The sequence below is a fragment of the Pelophylax lessonae genome (genome assembly GCF_965119305.1).
Source record: "Pelophylax lessonae genome assembly, chromosome: 3".
Classification (NCBI taxonomy): domain Eukaryota; kingdom Metazoa; phylum Chordata; class Amphibia; order Anura; family Ranidae; genus Pelophylax; species Pelophylax lessonae.
Genome location: NC_138770.1, coordinates 560,530,863 through 560,557,832, shown reverse-complemented (window position 1 = coordinate 560,557,832; position 26,970 = coordinate 560,530,863). Strand labels below are relative to the sequence as shown.

Here is a 26,970-nt window from a genome sequence, read left to right as displayed (position 1 = left end):
TGCACTGGCCCTGATCGTCACTTCCGGTGCAGGCGCGTCATCCCTGCACAGCTTCTGGGCATACCCAGAAGCTATTCAGCAGGGAATGACGTGCCTGCACCGGAAGTGACGAGCAGGGCCAGTGCAGGTGCATCGATTCTTGGGATTAATGACGCTCATCTCCCAGGAGTCAATGCAAGGAGGAAGTGACGTCGACGGACGTGTCCGCAGAGGGAGGAAGAGGAAGGAAGGTAAGTATATTTTCTTTAAAAACCAGGTAAGTGAATCAAAAAAAAAATTTTAATTATCCAATTGTTTTTCAGGTAATTTAAAGCAAGCGGACAGGTAAAAGTTCATTTTGAGCTTTAATGGCTGTGTGTTGAGTTATTTTGAGGGGACAGCAATTTTACACTGTTTTAAATGAGCTGTACACTAAGTGCCGGCTCACACTAGGGCGACCTGTGAGGCGATCTGGTCGTCTCACAGGTCGCCTCCCATAGGGAAGCTGCGGACCCGTTCTAAAAGGAGCGACACAAGTCGCTCCGACCTAGAAAAAGGGTCCGGAGCTTCTTTGGGGCGACCCGGAGGCGACCGCCATAGACTTCAATGTTATGAAGTCCGTGGCGGCTGCTCCGAGGTCGCGGCGCGCTGCTCGCACCGCAACCACGGAGGTCGCGGTGCGAAGTAGCGTCGCTGCAATGTGAACCGGCGCTTACTACTTTACATTGTAGCAAAGTGTCATTTCTTCAGTGTTGTCACATGAAAAGATATAAAATAACATTTACAAAAATGTGAGGGGTGTACTCACTTTTGTGAAATACTGCGTGTGTGTGTGTGTGTGTGTGTATGTATGTATGTATGTATGTGTGTGTGTGTGTGTGTGTGTGTGTGTATATATATATATATATATATATACACACACACACACACACACACACACAACACTGAAGAAATGACACTTTGCTACAATGTGTACAATAGTGAGTGTACAGCTTGTATGACACTGTAAATTTGCTGTCCCCTCAAAATAACTCAACACACAGCCATTAATGTCTAAACCACTGGCCACAAAAGTGAGTACAACCCAAAGTGAAAATGTCCAAATTGGGCCCTCAATGTTTTGTGTGGCCACCATTATCTTCCAGCACTGCCTTAACCCTCTTGGGCATGGAGTTTACCAGAGCTTCACAGGTTGCCACTGGAGTCCTCATCCACTCCTTCATGACGACATCACAGAGCTGGTGGATGTTAGAGACCTTGCGCTCCTCCACCTACCGTTTGAGTATGCCCCACAGATGCTCAATAGGGTTTAGGTCTAGAGACGGTTTTGTGAGATACTGTGTGTGTGTGTGTATATATGTATATGTGTGTATATGTGTGTATATATATATATATATCTCAGTATTAAATATACCCAGATGAAGGATATATAAGGTATTTAACTTGGAGTCAGACATGAAGCTAGATGGAGGGGAGGGGAATCTTTTTATATTAAAGTAGTAATAAAGGTTAAAGTGGAGTTCCACCCTTTTTGGTGTTTAATAAAAATCAGCAGCTACAAAAAGTGTAGCTGCTAACTTTAAATAAACACACACTCACCTGTCCCGCGGTCCAGGGATGCGGATGGCAGGGGCCTCAGTTCTCTCCCTCTTCTCCCAGCGGTGACGGCATCTCTAGTGTGGGCATCCGGCTGTGACAGCTTGCGGCTTCACTGCTGGGTGCGCACTTCGCATGCGCGAGTCGCGTCCTAAGTGGACAGCCATTCTTCTGGGACCTGTGACGTGTCCCAGATGATTGCAGGGAGGGAGGGGGGGAGAGAACTTCCGCTTGAGCCGCTGGGAGAGGGTACCTGTCAAATCTAGGTACCCGCTCCCCCCCCCCCAAAAAAAATGACATGTCAAATAAAACATGGTGTCAGGAGCACTTAAAGTGGAAGTTCCACTTTTGGGTGGAACTCCGCTTTAAGACTTTTTTTGCTTGGATATAATAATTTTTAAACATAATGCACAAAACTGGTAAGCTTTTACTTTAAATGTAATTGTAATGGCTTAAATTGCCAATATAGTGCAAACAGTGGGCAACTAGCAAAAATATATATTTAAATGCAAAGTGGTCAAAAAGGTAATTTTCTAAAAATAACAAACATGGTATATGTAACGGATCAACCGGCACCCTGACAGGGTACCTCCGTTGCCGGATGCTCCTAGTGCTTCCCGAGGGCTCCAAGCACTCCACCAGACACCATAACCACCTCAGACCCCATGAACCGCCGTAGCTTGGTTTGGGTCTCGCCGTCTCCTACCCACCCTGGACCTACGACAAGGCTCCAGGTTCCAGTGGGTGAACCTCTCTTTCCCCAGAGAGTTCAGCAGGAACAGGAACAAGCTCTTACTAGAGCTTAGTGACTATTCAAGGGAGTATGAAGTGCATAGCAATCCCTTGTAGCAGATTCCCTCAATAAGAGACAGGACTCTAGATTGAAGGTGAAGTAGAACTCAAACTGTTTATTCAAACACATGCACAAAGAGATATACACTGTGGAACAATCCCCCCTCCCCCTTAGCAGCCAATCCACGTACACAAATACATCCCATTATAAGTTTATCTTAAGGCAGACAGAAACAATAGAACAGTGGAATACAGGCACTTACCAATAACAAACCCCACCCCATTTCACTATCTAGCAAGGGTCTATGAGACACTCCTGTAATATTCTAGCAATCTGAAAAGTCAAACAATTCATCTTCATACATTTCCTGAGAGATGTTGCTAACAAATATTACTGTCCCATCTGAAGCCATCCAAACCATTCTCTCATCGTCCCCCAAGTATATGTCCCTCATTCCCAGTGATGGTGAACACCGTCACAGTATACTTACCTGCTCTGTAATGGTTTTGCAGGTAAGGCAGCCCGATCCTCCTTTTCTCTTGTGAGGAGGGAGAGAGAGAGCAGCACTGCTGCTCTCGGGTCACAGTGTCTGATTGGGATCAGGTAAGTATTAGGGATGTAACGATATCGAAGATATCGCGATATCGTATCGTCGTGGTCGTCTCGATATCGTCGTGGTCATATCGCGATATCGTCGTGGTTGGGTTACAATATTAAAAGGACAGGTGTCCGTCAAAAAGCAAGAGGAGTAAACACAGTCCCGCTGAACAAATCAGTGTTTTATGTTGTCATGGATCCATAAATACAACAATAAATTGCCTGTTGACTGGCAAAAGCAGAATAAATGTCGGTATTTTTTTGCTATTATCATCACAAACACTATCATGAGCTATTTAACAATACCATGAGCTTTTCCACAATATCGCAATAAATATCGTACCGTGAGGTCAATATCGAAATTGTATCGTACCGTGAGATTTTGATATCGTTACATCCCTAGTAAGTATACGGGTATGGGGGGCAGGGGGGGGGGGAGGGGCTGGTCACAGAAGGTTTTTTACTTCTTGCATAGAATGTATTAAGGTAACAAAAAAATAAAAAATTCTGCCTTTAGAATCACTTTAACCACTTATGGCCCGGAAGGATTTGCCCCCTTAATGACCAGGCCATTTGTTGCAATTCGGCACTGCGTTATTTTAACAGACAATTGTGCGGCCGTACAACACTGTACCTACATAAAATTGATGTCCTTTTTTTCCTACAAATAGAGCTTTCTCTTGGTGGTTATTTGCTTACCTCTGCGATTTTTTTTTTTTATTTTTTGCGCTATAAACAAAAATTGAGCGACAATTCTGAAAAAAGCCCAATATTTTTCACATTCTGCTATATAAGAGTCCCAAAAAAAAAAAAAAAAAAAATGTAAAAATCAAAATTACATTTTAGGCCAATTTGTTGTCTGCTACATATTTTTGGTAAAAAAAAATCACATTAAGCGTATTTTGTTTGGTTTGCACAAAAGTTATCGTGTCTACTAACTATGGGAAAGATTTATGTCATTTTTATTGTTTTTTTTTTTTTTTTTACTAGTAATGGCGGCGATCTGCAATTTTTAGCGGGACTGCGACATTGCGGAGGACAGATCAGACCCCTAACTGCCATTTTTGACACTTTTGGGGGGACCAGTGACATTACTACAGTAATCAGTGCTAAAAATATCCACTGTTACTGTAATAATGACACTGGCAGGAAAGAGGTTAACACAGTGGGTGATCAAGGGGTTAAATGTGTGGCGTGTTTCTAACTGTATGGGGGTTGGGCTTTTGAAATGATCATAAAGATCTGTTATCCTATATAGAAGGATCACAGGCGCTCTGTGATCATTCCAGAGAGAAGAACAGTGTTTACAATAGCTGACCGTCCTTCTCTCTCAGCGGGGAGCGATCGCGGGTGGCAGGCCTGCCCCGTGCATCGGAGTCCCTGCTGCCGAGTGGACCGCGCGCTCGCCCCCTAGCTACAGGCGCGTGACCGACATAGAGCTACGTCGCTTTGCGCAGGAGGGGCTGCTGCGGCGGGCGGTCTGGAAGTAGTTAAATCACTTCCTTCTCCTGCCCAGGACTACTTGTCCCATGAGGCATTGCTCCTCACACATTTACAAGTTCTCAGGCATTTACTGATAGATGGATGGTGTACAGAGCTGTATGTGTGCTGCACTGTGTATACTAACATCTATGAACGGTGTACAGAGCTGTATGCGTGCTGCACTGTGTATACTGACATCTATGAACGGTGTACAGAGCTGTATGTGTGCTGCACTGTGTAAAATGACATGTATAAATGGTGTACAAAGCTGTATGTGTGGTGCACTGTGTATACTGACATCTATGAACGGTGTACAGAGCTGTATGTGTGCTGCACTGTGTAAAATGACATGTATAAATGGTGTACAAAGCTGTATGTGTGGTGCACGGTGTATACTGACATCTATGAACAGTGTACAGAGCTGTATGTGTGCTGCACTGTGTATACTGACATCTATGAATGGTGCAAAGAGCTGTATGTGTGCTGCACTGTGTATACTGACATCTATGAATGGTGTACAGAGCTGTATGTGTGCTGCACTGTGTATACTGACATCTATGAACGGTGTACAGAGCTGTATGGTTGCTGCACTGTATATACTGACATGTATGGATGGTGTACTGAGCTGTTTATGTGCTACACTGTTTATACTGACATGTATGGATGGTGTACTGAGCTGTTTATGTGCTGCACTGTGTATACTGACATGTATGGACGGTGTACTGAGCTGTACATATGCTGCACTGTGTATACTGACATGTATGGACGGTGTACTGAGCTGTATATGTGCTGCACTATGTATACTGACATGTATGAACGGTGTACTGAGCTGTATGTGTGCTGCACTGTGTATACTGACATATATGGATGGTGTACTGAGCTGTATGGTTGCTGCACTGTATATACTGACATGTATGGATGGTGTACTGAGCTGTTTATGTGCTGCACTGTTTATACTGACATGTATGGATGGTGTACTGAGCTGTTTATGTGCTGCACTGTGTATACTGACATGTATGGACGGTGTACTGAGCTGTTTATGTGCTGCACTGTGTATACTGACATGTATGGACGGTGTACTGAGCTGTACATATGCTGCACTGTGTATACTGACATGTATGGATGGTGTACTGAGCTGTATATGTGCTGCACTATGTATACTGACATGTATGAACGGTGTACTGAGCTGTATATGTGCTGCACTGTATATACTGACATGTATACTGACATGTATCATCATCATCGACACTTTCAAAATTACAGAAAACAAAAAAAATGGTGTCTGCAAAAGTTCTGGCACCCTGCAGAATTTATAGCATGCACTGCCCCCTTTGCAAGGCTGAGACCTGCCAGTGTCATGGATTGTTCTCAATCATCGTCTGGGAAGACCAGGTGATGTCAATTTCAAAGGTTTTAAATGCCCAGACTCATCTGACCTTGCCCCAACAATCAGCACCATGGGATCTTCTAAGCAGTTGTCTAGAAAACTGAAACTGAAAATAGTTGACGCTCACAAAGCTGGAGAAGGCTATAAGAAGATAGCAAAGCGTTTTCAGATGCCAATATCCTCTGTTCGGAATGTAATTAAGAAATGGCAGTCATCAGGAACAGTGGAAGTTAAAGCAAGATCTGGAAGACCAAGAAAAATATCAGACAGAACAGCTCGCAGGATTGTGAGTAGGCTTGTGACGGTATCAGATTTTCATGCTGCGATTAATTGATTAAGGTTTTGCCACGGTATACGGTATTATCACGGTATTCTATTATTAAATTTAAATTATTAAATTTCCACCTCACTTCAATTTCATTGCTGAATTTAGGGGCTTTGGTTCACTTATGCACATTATTATATAGTCAGTCAGTACAGACTCTGTGAACCAGGCCTAAAATAGGTCATCAAGCAGTGTCTGGCCTAACTGGTGATAACTGGTCCTGGCGCTCGGCTCCGATCCGATGGCCTGGTCATTAAGAGGGCAAATCCTTGTGGTCAAGAAGTGGTTAAACCTGAAGGAGGTGTTGTTTATAAATTACTTTACTATTGCTTTAGGCCTGGTTCACATGTATGCGGGTTGGTGGTTCACATGTATGCAGGTTGGCGGTTCACATGTATGCGGGTTGGCGGTTCACATGTATGCGGGTTGGCAGCCCACATTTGCACAGGCATAGCAGCCCATTGATTTGAACGGGCTGCTATGCCCTCATTTTCCGCAGAAAAAAGGTGCATGCAGCATTTTTTTAAAATTCAGTGGCCTTGAAATCCATCCTGCTTTTGCACCATGCGACTAACCTGCAGTTCCTGCTCTGGCAAGCTTTCTGCATTTTTTGTATACGTGGGCACGGCATTTAAAAACAGTTTGCGTGTGCAGCAATGGCAGGTAAGTCGCATGGTGTAAAAGAAGGATGGATTTCATGGCCACTGCATTTTTTTAAATTCTGCATGCACCTTTTTTCAGCTGAAAACGCAGGCATAGCAGCTCAAGCCCATTCACATCAATGGGCTGCTATGCCTGTGCAAATGTGGGCCCCCAACCCGCATACATGTGAACCACAAACCCGCATACATGTGAACCACCAACCCGCATACATGTGAACCACCAACCCGCATACATGTGAACCAGGCCTAAAGCAATAGTAAAGTCATTAATTGGTTAAACCTGCAGGAGGACCGGTGTTTTTATCTATTAATTATTATTATTATTATTATTATATAGAGCTGCACGATTCTGGCCAAAATGAGAATCACGATTTTTTAGCTTGGAATAAAGATCACGATTCTCTGTGTAACAAAAAAAAAAAAAATTGGGATAACTTTACTGTTACGTTTTTTTTTTTTTATTCATTAAAGTCTATTAATTGCGTTTGAAAGACTGCTGCGCAAATACAGTGTGACATAAAATATTACAACAATCGCCATTTTTTTCTGTAGGGTCTCTGCTAAAAAAATATATAAAATGTTTGGGGGTTCTAAGTACTTTTCTAGCAAAAAAAAATGATTTTAACTTGCAAGCAACAAATGTCAGAAAAAGATCCAGTCTTTAAGAGGTTAAACTTCCTTTCTCCCTGGCAGAGGGAAGGAAAAGATACAAATGTAATCATTTTTGTTTATAGTTACTGGGAGACTTAATGCTGAAAGGCTTAGCTGTGTGAGTGAATGAGTCATCCAGCTCACTGAAATGTATCAATTCACAAGTCAGACCCAGGGCGGAGAAACTCGGTATTTTAAAAATGCCACAATAACAATACCGTGGCTATGCAATACCGCGATATATCGAATTACCGAAAACCGGCATATGTCTAATTGTGAGAAAAACAATTCAAAACCCACGTTTGACTGCACGATCCCTCCAGAAAGATCTGGCAGACACTGGAGTTGTGGTACACTATTCCACTATAAAGAGATACTTGTACAAATATGGTCTTCATGGAAGAGTCATCAGAAGAAAACCTCTTCTACGTCCTCACCACAAAAATCAGCGTTTGAACTTTGCAAATGAACATATAGACAAGCCTGATGCATTTTGGAAAAATGTTCTGTGGACCGATGAGGTTAAAATTTAACTTTTTGGCCGGAATGAGCAAAGGTACGTTTGGAGAAAAAGGGGCACAGAATTTAATGAAAAGAACCTCTGTCCAACTGTTAAGCATGGGGGTGGATCAATCATGCTTTGGGGTTGTATTGCAGCCAGTGGCACAGGGAACATCTCACGAGTAGAAGGAAAAATAGATTCAATATAATTTCAGCAAATTTTGGATGGTAACTTGATGCCATCTGTGAAAAAGCTGAAGTTAAAGAAAGGATGGCTTCTACAAATGGATAATGATCCTAAACACGCCTCGAAATCCACGGGGGATTACATCAAGAGGCGTAAACTGAAGGTTTTGCCATGGCCTTCACAATCTCCTGATCTCAACATAATTGAAAATCTATGGATAGCCCTTAAAAGAGCAGTGCGTGACAGACAGCTCAGAAATCTCAAAGAACTGGAAGACTTTTGTAAGGAAGAATGGGCAAAGATACTTCAAACAAGAATTGAAAGACTCTTGGCTGGCTACAAAAAGCGTTTACAAGCTGTGATACTTGCCAAAGGGGGCAGTACAAGATATTAACTCTGCAGGGTGCCCAAACTTTTGCAGACGCCATTTTTTTGTTTTCTGTTATTTTGAAAGTGTAAATGATGGAAATAAAATCTAACTTTTGTTGACATATTATAAGAATGTCTAATCTGTATTTGATGCCTTTTGGAGATTTTTCCATCTTTCCTTGGCTTCTTTATGCACATTAATACAAATTTTTACCTGGGGTGCTCAAACTTTTGATCCCCACTGTATACAAGTAAGAATATTTAGGGTTTTTCTTATCAATAATGAGCACAAAGTAAGGGCTAGTTCACACCACAAAAACGCATTTCAGATCCATTTTTGTGCGTTTCTGGATGCATTCCAGATTCTTTTTTCCTGTTTTTTTTTTCTTTTTTTCCACTGTACTGGGATTTGGTACGTTGTTGATGCATTCCAGTGCAATGTTTTGCATTTTTAATGCATTTTACTGCGTTCCAGTGCAGAAAAAATGCAGCACGTCGTACTTTTTTTTCTGGAACTGGAACTACATATTGATAACGCCCTGGAACTGACCGCACTGGTGTGAACTATGCCGTTGGGAATGGGTTTTTAACCACTTTACTACCAGTCACGTAACCTCTACGTCATCAGACTTTGCGGGGTTATACCGGGATGATGCCTCTAGCTAGAGGCATCATCCCGGTACCGTTGTTTGAAGCCGACGGTCGGCTTTCCGTCGGTAACGATCGATGCGGCTCGGGAGCCGCTCGATCGTTACCCGGGGGGGCGGGAGGGGACGTCCCCCCCCTCCCGCCGCCTTCCGCGGCTTTGCTCGGGGCTACCGTCCCACCGGGAGCCCCGAGCACCCAGCCGGCACGTCCGCCGGCTGGATGGAGTCCCGATGAATGCCGGAAACGGCATCGATCGGGTCTCCGATGACGTAACCCGGAGGCGGCGTCCATGACGTCACGTCCGGGTTACTGTGCTGCAAAAGGCGGCAGATTTGAAAAACGGCTGTATGCAAAAATGCCGTTTTCGGCGTTTTGCATACAGGGAAGTGTAGTGGAGGGGTCTAGGGTCTTTTAGACCCTCGATCCCTCCATAAAGAGTACCTGTCACGACATATTGCTGTCACCAGGGATGTTTACATTGCTTGTGACAGCAATAAAAGTGATCAGATTTTTTTTTTTTTAAAAACCTGTAATAAAGTTTAAAAAAAAAGAAAAAATAAATAGGAAAAAAAAAAAAATTTAGCCGTCCCCGTCACCGTTAGCTCGCGCACAAAAAAAAACGTATACGCAAGTCGAGCCGCAAATGAAATCGCTGTTCAAACCACACATGTGAGGTATCGCCGCGATCGCCAGAGCGTGGGCAATAATTAAAAAAAAAGAGCTACACTCTAACTCTAAACTGGTAACCGTTAAATAAATTTAAAGCGTCGCAGATTGAGATCTCTATTGACCGTAGCTTGTCGCCATCCCACGGGGGGGCGCAATTTTAAACCGTAACATGTTTGGTATCTATTTACTCGGCGTGACATCATCTTTCACAATATACAAAAAAAATGGGCTAACTTTACTGTTTAGTATTTTTTAAATGCAGTGAAATGTGATTTTTCAAATTTTTTCCAAAAAAATGGCGTTTTAAAGACCGCTGCGCAAATACCGCGTGACAAAAAATTTTGCAATGACCGACATTTTATTCTCCAGAGTCTTTGCTAAAAAAATATATATAATGTTTGGGGGTTCTAAGTAGTTTTCTAGGAAAAAATACTGGTTTTAACTTGTGAACAAAAAGTGTCCGAAATAGGGCTGGGGCTAAAGTGGTTAAAGCAGAAAAAAATGCATTGGACTGAATGTGGTGTGAACTGGCCCTCTAAGTAAAAAACAACAGTAAAACAAAGGCCGACAGGTAAGACCAAATCTTTTGAGGACACTCATGGGAATATTTTTTGGAGTTATGGAGAATTGCAGTGCCAGGATAGGTTTTGGTGGTAATATTAGGAATATCATGTATGTTATAAATATAATTATTTGTTTATCTAATTACAGAATTCACCTGTTTTTCATTGGATTGCTGTTAGACATGACTGTTTGCTGTAAACCCTATTTTTATTTATTTTTTTATTTTTTTTAGTTTGAAGATCTACTTCATGAGACCTTAAAAAAGGATGCTTCAGAACCTGCCATTAGAAAGGATTTCTACCAAAGGTATTGTCCTGTGGGATGCAAACTGGAATATTGAAATAGGAAGCCCTACTTAAAACATTAAAAGATTAGCTTAATACTAAACTTGTTAGCTCTTCATTCTGTGACCCACTATTACATTTTTGTAGGTTTGTTTCAAAAAGGTATTATTATACATAGTGTGTGGAGACTGTAAAGTTATCAGGATTTGGGAGTGTTTTCGTTCTTTAGGGAAAGTAAAGTTGGCAAGACACTTGTAGAGGTTAAACAAGTCTATTGCGCCAACACTATAGCAGCAAAATAGGGGCGCAACAAGGTAAAGGGACAGTGTGCCACATCCTAATAGTTATCGAAAATTGGAAAGAATGGAATGGACTTTCTAGGCACAATTGGAATAGAGTAAAAAACTTTTTTATTGATTGACATAAAATCAGGGGAAGGAGACCCCCTATCACAGGGGGATGGTGGTTTAGCAAAATACATAAAAAAGGAAAAACACAACAAAATGTACCTTAACAATAAGGCATAAACATACAAAATGGTTTACAATAATTGCATGACACATGAAGAGTGGTGGTATGAGGATACTATACATTACATCCTACATGACTCGAGGACGATGTAGAGTTTTTTTTTGAGAATGGCTGTTTTTGAAACAGTCATTAAATTTTCCAACATTTTAATGTGGTCAAATAGTTTTTGACCACATTGACAAGATGTATATGCAACAGCTTTTCTATGTATTTCCTACCCCCTGCACCTGGAATCTTGGGGAGACAACATAGAAAGATTGTCATAGGCTTGGGACAGCTTTAGCACTTAAAGTAATGTTAAAGTCTTGTTTTTGTGTTTAAAAACAACAAACATGTTATAATTACCTGCTCTGTGTAGTAGTTTTGCACAGAGCAGCCCAGATCCTCCTCTTCCCCGGTCCCCCGCCAGCACACCTGGCCCCTCCCTCCTGCCGAGTGATCTCACAGCAAGCAGTTTGCTATAGGGGCACCCGAACCAAGCCACTGCTGTGTGTGTCCATTCAGACATGGAGCTACGGCTCAGCCCCGTCCCCTCTCTCCCCTCAGTGGCTCACCGACCTTGATTGACAGCAGCGGGAGCTAATGTCGCCTACTACTGTCTCAGCCAATGAGGGAGAGTCCCCAGACAGTATTAGGGGGGCTGAGGGAGGCTGCTGCATACAGAAGATTTTTGATCTTAACCACTTGCCACCCCCCCACCGTCACCCACTGGTGCAGCTCTTGTTCTGGGACGACATCACATTACGGCGCCCCAGGACGGCCGCTCCCGTGGGGGGCGTGCAGCGCAGCAATCCCGGCAGTGCCATGTTCCTAGGACATGACACGACCTTGATCTTGGTAAAGAGCCAATGACGTGGCTCTTTACCCATGTGATCGGCTGTGTCTAATCACAGCCGTTCACATGTAAAGGCAGAAGAGCTGTTTTTCGGCACTCCTCGCCTCACGCTGTCAGAGTGTATGACGAGGGGAGCCAATCAGCAGCTCCTCCTGGAAGGGGTGACCAGGACAGATAATCAGGGCACTGATCATCAGTGCCCTTATTACAGTAAAGCCCCAGCAGTTCCTATCATTGACACCAATCGATGCACATCAGTGACACAAATCAATGCCCAACAGTGACCCCAATCAGTGCCAATTAGTGATGCCAGTCAGTGCCCACTCGTTAGTGCTGCCCACTAGTGCTGCCTATCAGTGCTCATCAGTGCCACCTATCTGTGCCCATCAGTGCCCATAAGTGCCACCTCATCAGTGCTGCATATCAGTGCCACCTATCAGTGCCCATCATTGCAGAATATTAGTGCCTCCTTATCAGTGCCACCTAATCAGTGCCGCCTCATCAGTGCCCATCAGTGCAGCCTATTAGTGCCCATCAGTGCCCCCTCATCAGCGCACATCAGTGAAGGAGAAAAATGACTTATTTACAAAATGACCGAAACTAGGAAAAATAGGTTCAGAACAAAAGCTAGTAGGAATCCAAAAAAATATTTGCTAAAATGTTGGCAGTATGTGTAGTAGACCTGCCTGTTTAAAATTTTCCTTAAATATCTCCTTGTGTTTATAGCATAGGACCCCAACCAGGTCATTGTTAAAAGACCAAGCAGGCCTAACTTATGAGAAGATAAAAATTATTTTCATATTCCTACTTTGCCTTAAAGTGGTTGTAAACCTCAGTCATGATATCTAAACAAAGCACCTACTGTATATCTGTAATGTTTACTTGTCTATCTCCAAAGCTCTAATTCTCGGTTCACACTAATGCATGAGATTCGCTGCGTTTCCCTGCTTCGCACACTAAGCAATTGCATGGTGTCCATGTGATCTGCTGCGGGTGTCAATGTTATCCTAACGACATACTGAAACAGATGGAAAAACGCAGTCTGATTTCTAGATTTGCATCGCATAGGTGTGGGAGAAAGAAAGGGTCCTGCACCATGCAATTTTAACTAAACCAAATGTATGGCTGAAATCACACCGCACAGACATCGCATCTGATGTGCACGGGAATGCAGTGTTTTCCCACGCACCAGTGTGAACCTAACCTAAGGCCCCTTTCACACAGCCTGTCTGATCAGGTCCACCTGTCAGTTTTTCAGGTGGACCTGATCGGACCTTGCACTCTTCCCTATGGAGCGGCGGATGTCAGCGGTGATATGTCCACTGACATCCGCCGCTATCCGAATTGATCCTGCCTGCAAAATACAGACGGATGGTGACCCTATTTTCCATCTGTCTGGTGGATCGGATTGGATAGAATTGGATAAAAATGGACTAGCGGTCCGTTTTCACCCGATTTCCCCATAGAGGAGAGCGCAACTGTGCCCATCTGCTCACCGGGGATCAGAGGAGCGATCCCCTGCTGAGCAAGCAGAGTCCGCCCATGTGAAAGAGGTCTAAGTGTTGTTTCTCTCTGGTGCTTCGTTTCTCCGTTATCAGCATAAATCGCTTCTAAGAAGTTTTCCTGACACATGAGATAAAAATTGTGATGGGGATGGGAGCACAGCACAACAACTTGTCTATTCACAACACAGCTCCGTATCCTTGCTTCATTCCTGTGCAGTGTGAGAAGGGGGGCTCTCACACACTGTAACTGCATCTCTCCGCCCCCTCCTCTGTGATCCTCATAGAGGCAAAAGGATTTTTTTATTCGAAATCTTCACTTTAGAAGGGATGTAGGGAAGAGAAGTCTGCAGATATACAAGTAAAGCTTATGTAGAAGGATTTTTTTTCATCTCTGTGTATCATCTGAAGCTATTCACTTCACTGGGTATGTGAAAGGGTTTACAACCACTTTAATTATTTACTATGTCCAGGTATATAAAACATTTAGTTACATTTGTAGCTGAGCTGAAGTTATTATGAAATGAGATTTGGGGAACTAAAATTAACTCCGTCCTTTATATTAGACACAATCATTAGGTCAGTATTTTCACTTTCTGGCAATTGGTTCAATAATGCAAAAAGCAAATGATTCCGGATGGCTGCACTTCCAATAATCCTTTTTTATTGAAGCTATATATGACAAGTGGTTAACAGATGGAGCAGAGTACAAAGAGGTAGATGCGTTTTGCGCAAATGTTAGCGATTACTCATTATTGCTTAGTAAAGACTAAGCGCTAACATTTGCGCGAAATGCGTCTACCTCTTTGTCTCCTTCTCCTTCTGTCAACCGCTTGTCATAGGAAGCTTCAATAAAAAGGGTTATTGGAAGTGCAGCTGTCCAGAATCATTTGCTTTATATTACACAGCATGCAAGCTGGGCTAGCACTTGACTAGTGTGTGTGGGGATTAACTAGAGACTTACTCACCTGGAGCGGCTTTTTTTTGTTTCTTTGCTTCAATAATGCCTAATATGGTACATGCACATGGCTGTTTATTATTTAAATTTAGGTACATTTCACCTGAGAGTTACAGGTGCAGCATATAGCCCGCTGCCAGCAGCCTGGCAAAATCCATGACAGGCTAAAAAAAGCAAGCCACTGTATGCCAACATATATACATCTGATCGTTACTTTTGTAAAGCAATGTATTCGCAGGCCCAAATGCAGACCTTCAGGGCAGCGCATACGTTCCTGTATACAAGTATGACTCCGATGTTTGTATATCTGTGTACAGCCTCTGAGTATTTCAGCCTGTCTTTGATTTTTACAGGTTGTTGTCAGAAAGCTGTTTACGGCACCTGTGACCCCCCCCCCCAGGCAGAGATTTACACCCAAATGTGTGCTGTACAGCCCTATTGTGGCCATGTGCATGAGCCCTTATTGTTTGTTTACTATAGGCTAGTTCCTTTTGATTGCCAAGTGACAGTGTATGTATGTTTGCTACCTTAGTAGTTCTTACACTTTACAGTCCTCATAATCATTTTTTTTATGTAGAAGTGTACACCTGAAGAGCTTGGTGGATAAAAACAGAGAGACACTTCAGAATTTAAGAAAGGTAAGAAAAGCAAGTTTGGCAAACGTGTCATTCAGATAATGCTCCAGGTATTACATTCTGGAAAAGGGCCATGTTGGTCTTTTGGGGTGAAAGATGTTTTCTAATTTATTAGGGGTAGATTTGCTTTCATATGCAGATCCCTGTGGTGGAATACAATTTAATTGATTTTTAGCCTAATGGAGCAATTTGAAATTACATTTTTCCTTTAAACTAAAACTAAGCTGGTTACTATTTTAGACCACGCTGGACTGACTCTGTCAGTCACTGGTCATGGGTGGGGGATGAAAATGGGCAAGTAGGAAGACTTCCCTTCCAATGATTTGTGCCCAGCTTGGAAGAAGGTGACAAATAGCCCTTTTTCAGGCCTAAGATGCTTCCTCTGGGTACGGCCTTATTGTCGTCTCCACATGCAAACTAAGAAGAGTGGGTAGAAAGGAGTGCCCAGTGTCCAGTAAATACAAGTATGAAGGTGAGTTTGAAGGTATTAGAAATTGCAACGCTGCCTCAGTGAGCACAGTCGACACTCTATTCAACTGTCACACCTGCTTGGGATACTTCCACAAATAAAAGTATGCAGCAACAGCCCTGAAGAAGAGGGAGCCTTTGGTCCTACGAAACGCGCTGGCTTGTTAAACTTGTTGTGATTTCTAGCGCCTTGAAAACTTACCTTGCAACTTTTATTTACTGGACACTGGGCACTATTTCTACCTACTCTTCCTTCAAACTAAGGACTTTTTGTAGCTTGCAATTTGGAGTAAATTCCTATACAGTGCAATTGTACATCACAGTATTACTACACTTACTCAAGCCCAAAATTATGACATGGATTTAAATGTGTATTTTCCACTTCACTGCAGTAGTAAGTTGGACTAATGATCAGGTATACTGATGTTGATTGGCGTAGACTCTGCTCCATGTGGAAGAGCTCAAAGCCTTAACCTATTTTTAGGCTCCTTTCACGCTTGTACGACCTGAAAGTCACGCAACTTTGACACAACTTTGACGTGACTTGAAGCAGTGCCTGTGTAATCTTCTTTTTTTTTTCAAATAACAATTTTTATTAAGTGGTATTACAATTTGTTGAGAACAAAGAAAAAGGCAGGGCTACGATAAGCAGCACATAAACAGAAATACAGTACAAACAGTCTGTTCTTGCAAAAATAGCATAGTCCAACATGACATGTAGCATTATAATAGAAAACTGGTATGTATGCAGTTCCAACAAACTCAAATATGGAGAAAGAAGTAAACGAGAAAAAAGGAGAAAATCGAGAAAAGAGGAAAAGAAAGAAAGGTGGAAGGAGAGAAAGGAACATGAGAAAGGTGGGAAAGAAATCAAGTGCCTGTGTAATCTTAAGGTCTATGAACCTCAAGTCGCATCAAAGTGGGACCAAAATAGTGTAGGGACTACTTTGAAGTCGCTGTGACCTGAAGTTACACAGATTTTAATGGCACTCTTTGCAAATCAAGGGGTACGACTTTTCATGCGACTTTGCAGTCTTAAGTCACATGTCAAGTAGCACAAGTGTGAAAGGGGCCTTCATCGAATTTAATAATAATATAATAATTTTTGTCTTTTTCTAACTATTTATGATCTTTAGGAATGCATTTCCAAAGAATAATAACAAAACCAAGAAAATTAAAGCTAAACTCCAGTTAGAAATAAAAGACACAAAATAATTCAGCTCTGTATTCGTTATTGCATCATTAACTGTATTTTTTTTATGCAAGCTGTGTAAGTACTTGAATTTGGCTTGGTATCAGTCTCCTGAATTACACTGTACAGAACAGTGAACAGAGCTCAGCAGGGGAGAGGGAAAAGCAGGTCAGTTATGCTGCAGTACTTGTGCTAAAAAGGAGCATGCTGATAGTAGTGTTGGGCGAATGGTTCAGGACAAGCTTAAGTTCGGCCCGAACATTGGCTATTCGCCCATTCAGCGAACTTGGCAGAGCATTCGACCATTTGTTCGGCCTGCCGAACACCCCATAATGCACTGTGCGCTGTACAGTGCATCCTAAGCCACGATTGGTTTAAGCAATGAAGGCTTTGCCCAATCAGAGCACAGAACACTGTCAGAGCCATAAATGGAGAAAGTCATGATGACTTAGGCCAATCATGACTGATTGCTCATAGACCCACCTCACACACTATAAGGTTTCTTCCCAGAGGAACTGTTTGCAGTGTGATATTGGCATTTAGATAGATAGAAAAGGGCTCTGTTCATTGCTACTAGCGAGTTAGTGTGCTTTTGTGATTCTATTGTGAGTGTAGAGTGTCAGTGTAGTGTGAATATAGTTGATAATGCAGCGTCAGTGTAGTGCATCCGTGCATTTTTACGGTAGTGTTAGTGGAGTGTGTCTGTGGAGTTTCACTGCAGTATATTGAAGCATTTCAGTGTAGCTTGTGAGGGCAGTTTCACTGCAGTATATTGTAGTTCTTCAGGGCAGTTTTACTGCAGTATATTGTAATACGTGAGTGCACTTTTACTGCAGTATATTGAAGTGTGTCAGTGCACTTTTACTGCAGTATATTGAAGTGCGTCAGTGCACTTTTACTGCAGTATATTGAAATGTGTCAGTGCACTTTTACTGCAGTATATTGAAGTGTGTCAGTGCACTTTTACTGCAGTATATTGAAGCGTGTCAGTGCACTTTTACTGCAGTATATTGAAGTGTGTCAGTGCACTTTTACTGCAGTATATTGAAGTGACATTTCTGTCCGTGGAAGTCCTCATGATAAAGTGCACCAAAATCCACTGATTAAGGTTCATCCAATTACACATTTCCCTGTCTCTATTACATTTCAGTAATAAGCCCCCCCCCATCATGTCTGTGAGGCCAACAAGGTGGGGCAGATGTTCGGATGCCATTGTGAGGGCGCCAGCAGCGTATGTGTTGTATTGTGGCCTCATCATACAGATTGGCTGCTCAGGCCGTTGTTTTCAAAATAAAGCTTGCAGAGAAAATGTCATTTATTTGTGTCTTTATAAATCTAATTTTTGCTGCAGCAGGTTCTATACATGGTACAGATGCTCCACTTTATAGGCAGGCTAAGGGGACCCCCCAGGCACTATATTTAAAACAATTTTTAATTTTTATTGTTTCACTTTAAGCATCACTAAATCACTGCTCATTTAATATATTTTTTTTTTAAACTTTTTTTGCATTGATACATGTCCCCCATGGCAGTACCCGGACCACCATACCCTTTGTATGCCCAATAACTTGCAAATACGTTTTCAAAATGGGCACTTTCAGTTTGGGTTCCATAGACTTTAATGGGGTTCGTTGTTCGGATCCAAACTTTTTGCGATCTTCGAAAGTTCTGGCGCGCACCAAACAGGGTGTCGTTCGGCCCATCTCTTGCTTATAGGTGGAGAAAACAAAGTGACAGGAAAATAAGCTAATCAGTCTGCTGCTTCTTCTTTCACTATCCATTCACAGGCTGAACAAGGTACAAGACCTGCAAGTGTTTATTAACTGCAGCAGAGGTTAATCAGATAATTTTCCCTGCTAGTGCTGTGTGGCAGAGCTGTATTAATATCTGAACTGGATGGAAAAAAGTACAGATTCTTAGGCTGTAAAACAGCTCCCATATATGCATTTCACCTGTGTTCTTACCTGTTTGCCTTAACTTCAGCTTTAAAGTGGTTGTAAACCCATACATGCACCCAGTGAAGTGACTGGCCTCAAGTGATACCCAGAGAAGAAACAAATTACCCTACATAAGTTGTATCTGTTTATCTATATCCATCTTTCCCTTACATCCATTTTTAGGCCCCTTTCACACATGCGGACCGGTCATGTTATCAGTTCAGTCACGTCAAGTATTCATCCGTTTTCCATCAGTGGTCATCAGTTTTTCATCAGTGGTCATCAGTTTTTCATCAGCGCTCATCAGTTTATTTTACATTCACTACGAATGCAAAAACTGACCATTTGTCGGTTTACAACAGTTTTTAATTCAATCCATTTTTTTTAACGGAAGAAAAATAGAGCTTTGATCAGTTTAAAAAATGGATGATGACGGATGCGGATATAAATGGATGATCATCCATTTTTCTATAGAGATGCATTGATGTCTGTTTTTCATCCATCAACGGATGGATGCAAAACAGATAGCATGTGTGAAAGGGGCCTAAGTGCCTCCCGAATTCAAACATGGTCTCAGCTCTAAAAAAGCAGGGTGGGGGGGGAGGTGGGGGCTGAAGTTACATTGATAAAGTTAAAGCTGTCTAAAGTTAAAGCCCTGGAAAAAAAAACTATGTCCATCAATTAATTGATTTACCCTTTTGTTAGACTGATGAACCTGCTCCTGTTGGCAATTATGACCAAATGAAAGAAGATGAAGATCGTAGATTAATACAGCTGTCTCAACAGTTGCAAAATCTTGCCAAGCGTACATTTCAAGGTGGTGGAGATCTAAAGTAAGTTGTATAAATTAACTAACTACTTTATAGGTTTGTAAATTGCAGTATACAGACTAGGCAGATGTACAATATATATAACACTTTAGGGGGACATTAGCACCAGTGCTGCTGGCTTTACTACATAGTTTGTTACTGAAAAGTTTTGCATGTCCCCACCAATCTTTGTGTGTATCAGCAACTACTCTTACATCTTTCACAATATAAAAGGAATAAACTCTCTAGCAGGGACCCATAGTAATGGGCACAGCAGATATTCAGACCCAGAAACTCAAAGCACAGATATCTATCTCATCAACAGAATATACATATTTAATACTTTTATTTTAACCCTCCAGCACCTACCAAAATGGAAATCTCAGTTTTGAGTAGGCTGGCTCTGTAGTTTAAATAGTTTTAAAAAGTTATAAAAATCTAACGTTCAAATAATATATCCTACTATTCCAGAAAACTAAAGTAATTTTCCAAACAAAGTCAGTTTTACAAATTAAAACTTTATGAATGCGGTTTCCCTGCAAGATGGTGACATTCAGAGATGGGCAGTAGGAAGGGTCATAGGACAAATTAGTCAAGATACTGTATGTATAGCTGGATAGTGTTGTTTAGGGGTCTCCAAACTTTCAAACAAAGGGCCAGTTTACTGTCCTTCAGACTTTAGGGAGGCCAGATTGTGGCCAATGAGTTTAGAAAATGTCTCGGGCCCACCATCAGTGAGAATAAATATGTCTTTAGAGTTGGTGGTCAGTAAGAGGAGGAGTAGTGTCCCATCACTGGTATCAGAGGGAGGAATAGTGCCCCACCATTGGTATCAGTGGAAGAAATGGTGATACATTGTTAGTGTCGGTGGGAGGAATAATGCCCCATGACTGATACTAGTGAAGGGAATAATGCCTCATCATTGATATAAGTGGGAGGAATAGTGCCCCGTCATTGATATTAGTGGGAGGAATAGTGCCCCACCATTGGCATTTGTTTGGAGGAATAGTGCCCCATCATTGGTATTAGTGGGAGGAATAGTGCCCCATCATTGGTATTAGTGGGAGAAATAGTGCCCCCACCTTTGATATCAGTGGAAGAAATGGTGATCCATTGTAGGTGTCAGTGGGAGAAATCGTGCCCCATCACTGATACTAGTGGAAGGAAAAAAAAACCCTATTATTGATATTAGTTGAAGGAATAGTGCCTCGATATTTATATTAGTGGAAGGAATAGTGCACAATCATTGATATTAGTGGGAGAAATAATACCCCATCATTGATATTAGTGGGAAAAATAATGCCCAATCACTAGTAACAGTGTCAAGTATTATGCCCCACTGTTGGTGTCAGTGGGAGGAATAGTGCCCCAAGGGCCAGATAAAGGCTAGAAAGGGCCGCAATTCAGGGATCACTGGTGTAGTTTGGTGTGATAGTTGGTGTAAGGTATTCTTGCCACCCATGCAACATTCAAGGTAGCCATTTTGTAGGCTTAACTAATAATCACCCTCCTAGCTAATTAGTGACACTAGTGAATGAACTTAAAGTTGGAGGAAACTCCCATGCATGACTTTTACCTGTAGGTAAGCCCTATAATAAGGCTTACCTATAGGTACATTAAATATCTCCTAAACGAGCACCGTTTAGGAGATATTTACTTTTGATGCCGCCGGTGACATACCATGCCGTTCCTTCAGAGTCCTGTGCTGTGAACTGTGGTTCCCGCGCACATGTACGGGAGTGACACAATCGCGGCTCCGGCTGCTCACACAGCCAGGTGAAGATGGAAGCGCCTTCAGCAGTGACAGCGCGTCTTTGGAGGGCTTCATTTTAAGGTAAATTGTGTGTGGTGGTGTGGTAAAGTAACTGTTAGCCTGAGATCAGCTGCGTCAACCAGCCGTCGCTCTGTCTGTACAGTCTGCAGACGGCTGGTTGACGCAGCTGATCTCAGGTTGACAGTTACTTTACCTCACCACCACGATATTTACCTTGATGCTGATTGTAAATGGGTGCACTCATAGCACCTTCTAAATGTGAGTAGTTTCCTGCGTTTTTTATAAATACATTTTAAAGGATTTCAGCACTATCGAGTTCTCTTCCTTTCATGTATGACACCACCATGACATACCAGAAAGAGTAATACCCCATAGAGGATCCCCACCTGGGGGGATTGAACAGATTTATCCCAGCCTAGGAAGGCATTAATGGCTTTATGACCAAGCTTAATTTCAAGGTTACATGTATTACGGTGAGGACCCAACCACAAGGGGTGCACAGTTGGGGAGCTATTTTCACTGAGGCACCTGTTGAAGCACTTCGTCACTTTTGATCGTCCATTTGTAGCTTTATTTCTGCATGTTTACGGCACCATCGGCACCTATGAAGAGTTGATTTATTTATTTGGACTCTCTTTATTGCACAGTATGGACTTTTGAGCACGTTTATTTTTACACAGCTTATTTTTATACAGCATATTTGATCAGTTATTCACTATTTGTGTTATATAACTGTCACATTTTTGATAAATGTACACATATGATTTTTATATATATTTATATTTTTATATTGGCTTATCAGCTATTAATTGCGCAGCATTTTTTGGATGAATTGTGATTACACTTATGAGATAGTGGAGTGCTAGCAGCAATTCGTTTTATTTTGGCTGCTCGTAGGATTATATCAATTATTGTGATATATTTTTGCATCCCATACTGAACACAGATAATGATTCTACCGCTAAAGCTGATCAGTATCCCTTGGTAATGGCCAGATATCACGTAGTATGATCATATAATGCAGTTGTAATGCAATATCTGGAATTTTAGCTTAGACCTGCTATTCTCTGTAAAAAGAATCGCTGCATAGTGTGCATAAGGCAGGTGGCTTGATTTAAGCATGTAGACTTCTTCAACTGGTGCTTGTTTTTTCCAGTGCTATAGGAAACAGAATAGTTTTAACTGTCAGGAAAGAGCTGGTAAGGGCATAAGGGGACCAACACTGGAAACCCAAGGGCTCTCAGCGCTACTTGGTTACTGGACTATATAAACATTAGACTAATAAACACAACATGATGTGGAAGCCAAAAACAAAAGTAATTCTTGGCTTCAAAGATTTGCTGATATTGTATTTTTAATGTGAAAAGAATGATTTAAAATTATTTTATGGCTGTTTAAGAGAAGCTAGTGAGGATGAGGAAGAAAGTGAAGATGAGGAAGAAGATGAAGAAGAAGATCAGGGTAATGACCATGATGAAGAAGAGGAGGAGGATGAGGAGGAAGAAGAGTTGGACCTCACTGCTAAAGAGTTCATCACCCTGGGAGATTTCCAAGCCCAGCAGAAAGATGATCTGACTTTTAAAGTAAATGTTTTATTATTTATTATCCTTCTAATAATCATTAACATTTTTGGTTTTCATAGGTTTTCATGTTCCGTAGGAGATAAAAAAAAAAAAAAATACATAAAAAACATTTATTTAATAGGTCGCCTCTTTGGACATGTCTAGTACATCCAAGGAGTTGAATAGGTTGCATGACTGTCACTTGTATTAGTCCCCTTGACATAGCAATAAAGGTAACCACTTGACTTACCTCTAGAAGGCGCTATTCGGCACTGTGCTACTTAAACTGGCAATTGCGCGGTCATGCAACACTGTACCCAAATTAAATATACCTTATATCATTTTTTTTCAAATAAATATAGCTTTCTTTTAGTGGTATTTGATCACCATTGGGTTTTCTATTTTTTATTCTACCGTATTAGGTTCCATTCACATATTGGCGTCCCGAATCACGGCAAATCGCAGGAAACCCGCTTGAGTCCTGTCACTTCCAATAGCACTCCAGATGCGGCGAGATTTTGCTGCGATTCTCGCCCCGATGAATTGCGGTAAAATTGTGCAAATAGAATTGTGGGACACCTGTCGCTCAAAAGAAGTTCTTGTACTTCTTTTCCTGCGATCCTGCGATTTTCCCGCGATTCGGGACACCAATATGTAAACGGAGCCTAAATGAAAAAAAAAAAACGTAAATTTAGAAAATTACGGTCCCTGTCCACATTTCCAATAATGACACGCCCCGCCCACAATCCCAATAGTGACAACCCCGCCCATTTTTAAAATAATAACAAGCCCCGTCCACATTAAAACAGCTAAAGGCCCTGGCCACATTCCAATAGTGACACGCCGCACCCACGTATTCAGTAGCAAAGACCCCCCCCCCCCCACATTTCCAATAGGGACAGACCCCACCTCCATTTCCAACAGTGACAAGCCCCACCCACATTTCCAATGGAGACAGACCAGGTCCACATTTCCAATAATTACAAGCTTCACCCAATTTTTCAAGTCAAGCCGAAAAAATATATATACGGCAATGCATTTTAATATACATAATAAATCGCTTGCTCTCTAGAAGGTTCTACCCCCTTTATAACCAGGGTATTTTTTGCCATTCAGCACTGTGCTACTTTAACTGGCAATTGCGTGCTCATGCAACACTTTACCCAAAATAAATTTATATTATTTTTTTTTCACACGAATAGAGCTTTCTTTTGGTGGTATTTGATTACCACTGTTTTTTACTATATAAACGAAAAAAGACCAAAAATTAAAAAAAAAAAAAAAAAACACATATATATATATATATATATATATTTTCTGCTTTCTGTTATAAAACATATCCTATAAAAAAAAAATCAAATTTCTTCATAAATTTAGGCCAATATATATATATACTGGAATTTACGCAGCTATTGATCCTATACTGTAATGGCTTATAGTGTGGCTGTTATAGGGTAGCAGGCAGTCTGGCACTAACAGACACTATCTTGGGGGGTCACTAACTGACAATGACATGGCTAGTGACACTAATACAGTGATCATTGATAATATTGACTAACATCTTTTTTTGGGTCTCTGCTTTCAGAAAATATATTAAATTCGGGGGGGGGGGGGGGGGGTTTAACTTTATTTTATAGCAAAAAAAAAAAAATGCAGATTTGAACATAAGTGAAAAATGAAAAAATTGCTCTAGCGGAGAAGTGGTTAAGGGAAATGAAGTTGTTCTAATGCCTTGCGGTTTTTAATCTTAAAGCGGAAGTATCCTCACTTTTTTACCTTTTACCTACAGGTAAGCCTATAATAAGGCTTACCTGTAGGTAAAATTAATATCTCCTAAACCTGCAAGCGGCGCATAAGCTCTGAAGGTCCGGCGGACTTTCAGAGCTCTTTGCCGGCTCCTTGCCGGAAAGTGAACTCCCGCGTGCATGTGCGGGAGTTGACGTCATCGCGGCTCTGGTCACGCTGAGGAAACATGACCGCTCCCTCATACTAGCTCATTATGCCTTTGTCCTGCAGGGTTTGTTTGTTTGTTTTTTTTTTGGTTTTGATACAACCGCTTTAACGCATTCTATGCATTAAGGTAAAAAGCTTTCTATTAAAAAGGATCCCCCCAGCCCCCCCTTATACTTACCTGAACCCGGTCTCAATCTAGCGAAGTGCATAAGAGCAGCGGCTCTCCCATATCTGTCCCTCCTCACTGGGCAGATTGATGGTAGCGAGAGCCAGTGGCATTCAAATCCTTTGACGAGGGAGTAGGGGGGCGGGGCACTATTTGCCACATTTCCAATAGTGACAGGCCCCTCCCGCATTTCCAATAGGGATAGGCCCCGTCCACACTTCCAATAGACACAGGCAACGAGCCTCCAGAGCGAGCCCACACAAATACCCCATACAAACCAGATTTCTATGTGGGCATTCAGCAGGAGGGAGGAGCCAGAAGTGGCGGTAGGAGACCTAACAAGAGGAGAGTCGGGACTGCTCTGTTCAAAACCATTGCACAGAGCAGGTAGGTTTGACATGTTTATTATTTTAAAAAACCTGGTACAGGTTTTTGCACATTGAACCAAAATGATTTAACAATACAATGAAATCCGTATGAGCTAAGGCACAACTGATTGTATTACTGTGATTATGCTTTAGATGCTTGTGCATAAACTAATCAATATTATTATCATTATTATTGATAGTAAATAAAATTCATGCCTGTGTTACTGCCACTCTCCAAGCTGAACTCCAGGCAAGCAGCTAAATAGTTACAATACATATGTGATGACCACCTGTAGGATTTATAATTTTGTTTTGCTAGGCTTGTGATGCATACTCCCCAGCCAGATAGCATATTCTGGTCTTGTATTCCAAATCAGTAGCTGTGAATTTTGCCCAAGACACCCGTAGTGAGAGTCCACCCCCAACACACTAACTGGTCTTTACCCAGTAAAATCCCACACCCAGCACACACATTGGTCTTTACCCAGTAAGATCCCACTTCCAGCATACACATTGGTCTCTATCCAGTAATAAAGATCCCATCCCCAGCACACACATTGGTCTTTACCCAGTATCTCACTTCCAGTGCACACACATCATCTTTCCCCAAGCACACCTCTGTCTCCAGTTTCCCTGCAGTGGCTCATACATCTTTTTTTTTTACTGGGTTTTCAGAAAGGAGAAGTATTGCAGATCCTAGATAAGAAGCCCGATGGTTGGTGGGTGGCTACAAACTCAAAGGGATTCAGGGGTCTCGTACCAAAGACCTACTTGCAGGTAAGTCATTTGCTATATTCTTTGGAGTTGTTGCCTTGATTTTGTTATATTTGCAGTATATAATAAAAGTACTAAATGATTTGACATATAAATTGGTACAAAAAAATGTACCACTACCTAAAAGCAAGGAAACTTATCAAAGTGCAAAAAAAGGGGGGAGGGGGGCAATTTAATATAAAAATCCTGCAAGTGCTAGGAACAATCAGCATTCACTTTAGTACTTTGTGGTCATAATATATACTATTAGTTGCCCAAAATAACAACAGTAACATTTTATACATATGAAGCTCAACGTGTTTCAACTTTAAAGTCTTCTTCAGGGAAGAGAGGATGTTGATCTGAAATGAAAATACTTTTATCAAAGAAAATTGTTCATGGCTATCAAACATTGAATACTTGTTGCTTTTTGAAGGTTATATAGGCTTACATGAACCAACTGACAAAACATCAAAAAGTACCAGCCAGCCAATCAGATGTGTGTCATGAGTCATCACTCTACCCGCTAGATAAAAAATTTGTTGTGTTTTCTCTGGATGTAAATGAAAGTTTACAAAAAGCAGGACTCTGATCTTTTAGGCATTAAATATATTAGTATTAACTGGAAAAGTTTGTCCCCTTCATGACCAGGCCATTTTTTTTTTTATATTGCCACTGTGCTGCTTTAACTGGTAATTGCGCAGTCATGAAACACTGTACTCAAATTACATTTATATCATTTTTTTCCCCCAAATAGAGCTTTCTTTTGGTGGCATGTAATTACCAGTGGGTTTTTTTTTCTATATAAACGGAAAAAGACATTATTTTTTACT

The 26,970-nt window shown here is 41.6% G+C and overlaps 1 protein-coding gene across 1 annotated transcript in view; it reads left to right on the top strand.

Moving 5' to 3' along the window:
- NPHP1 (nephrocystin 1) overlaps positions 1–26,970 on the top strand; it is a 152,201-nt gene that overhangs the window by 32,329 nt on the left and 92,902 nt on the right. The window contains exons 3-7 of the mRNA XM_082252304.1: positions 10,643–10,716; positions 15,098–15,158; positions 19,458–19,585; positions 22,735–22,918; positions 26,060–26,161. Coding sequence (XP_082108430.1) covers positions 10,643–10,716; positions 15,098–15,158; positions 19,458–19,585; positions 22,735–22,918; positions 26,060–26,161 — 549 coding nt within the window. The remainder of the gene's footprint in view (positions 1–10,642; positions 10,717–15,097; positions 15,159–19,457; positions 19,586–22,734; positions 22,919–26,059; positions 26,162–26,970) is intronic.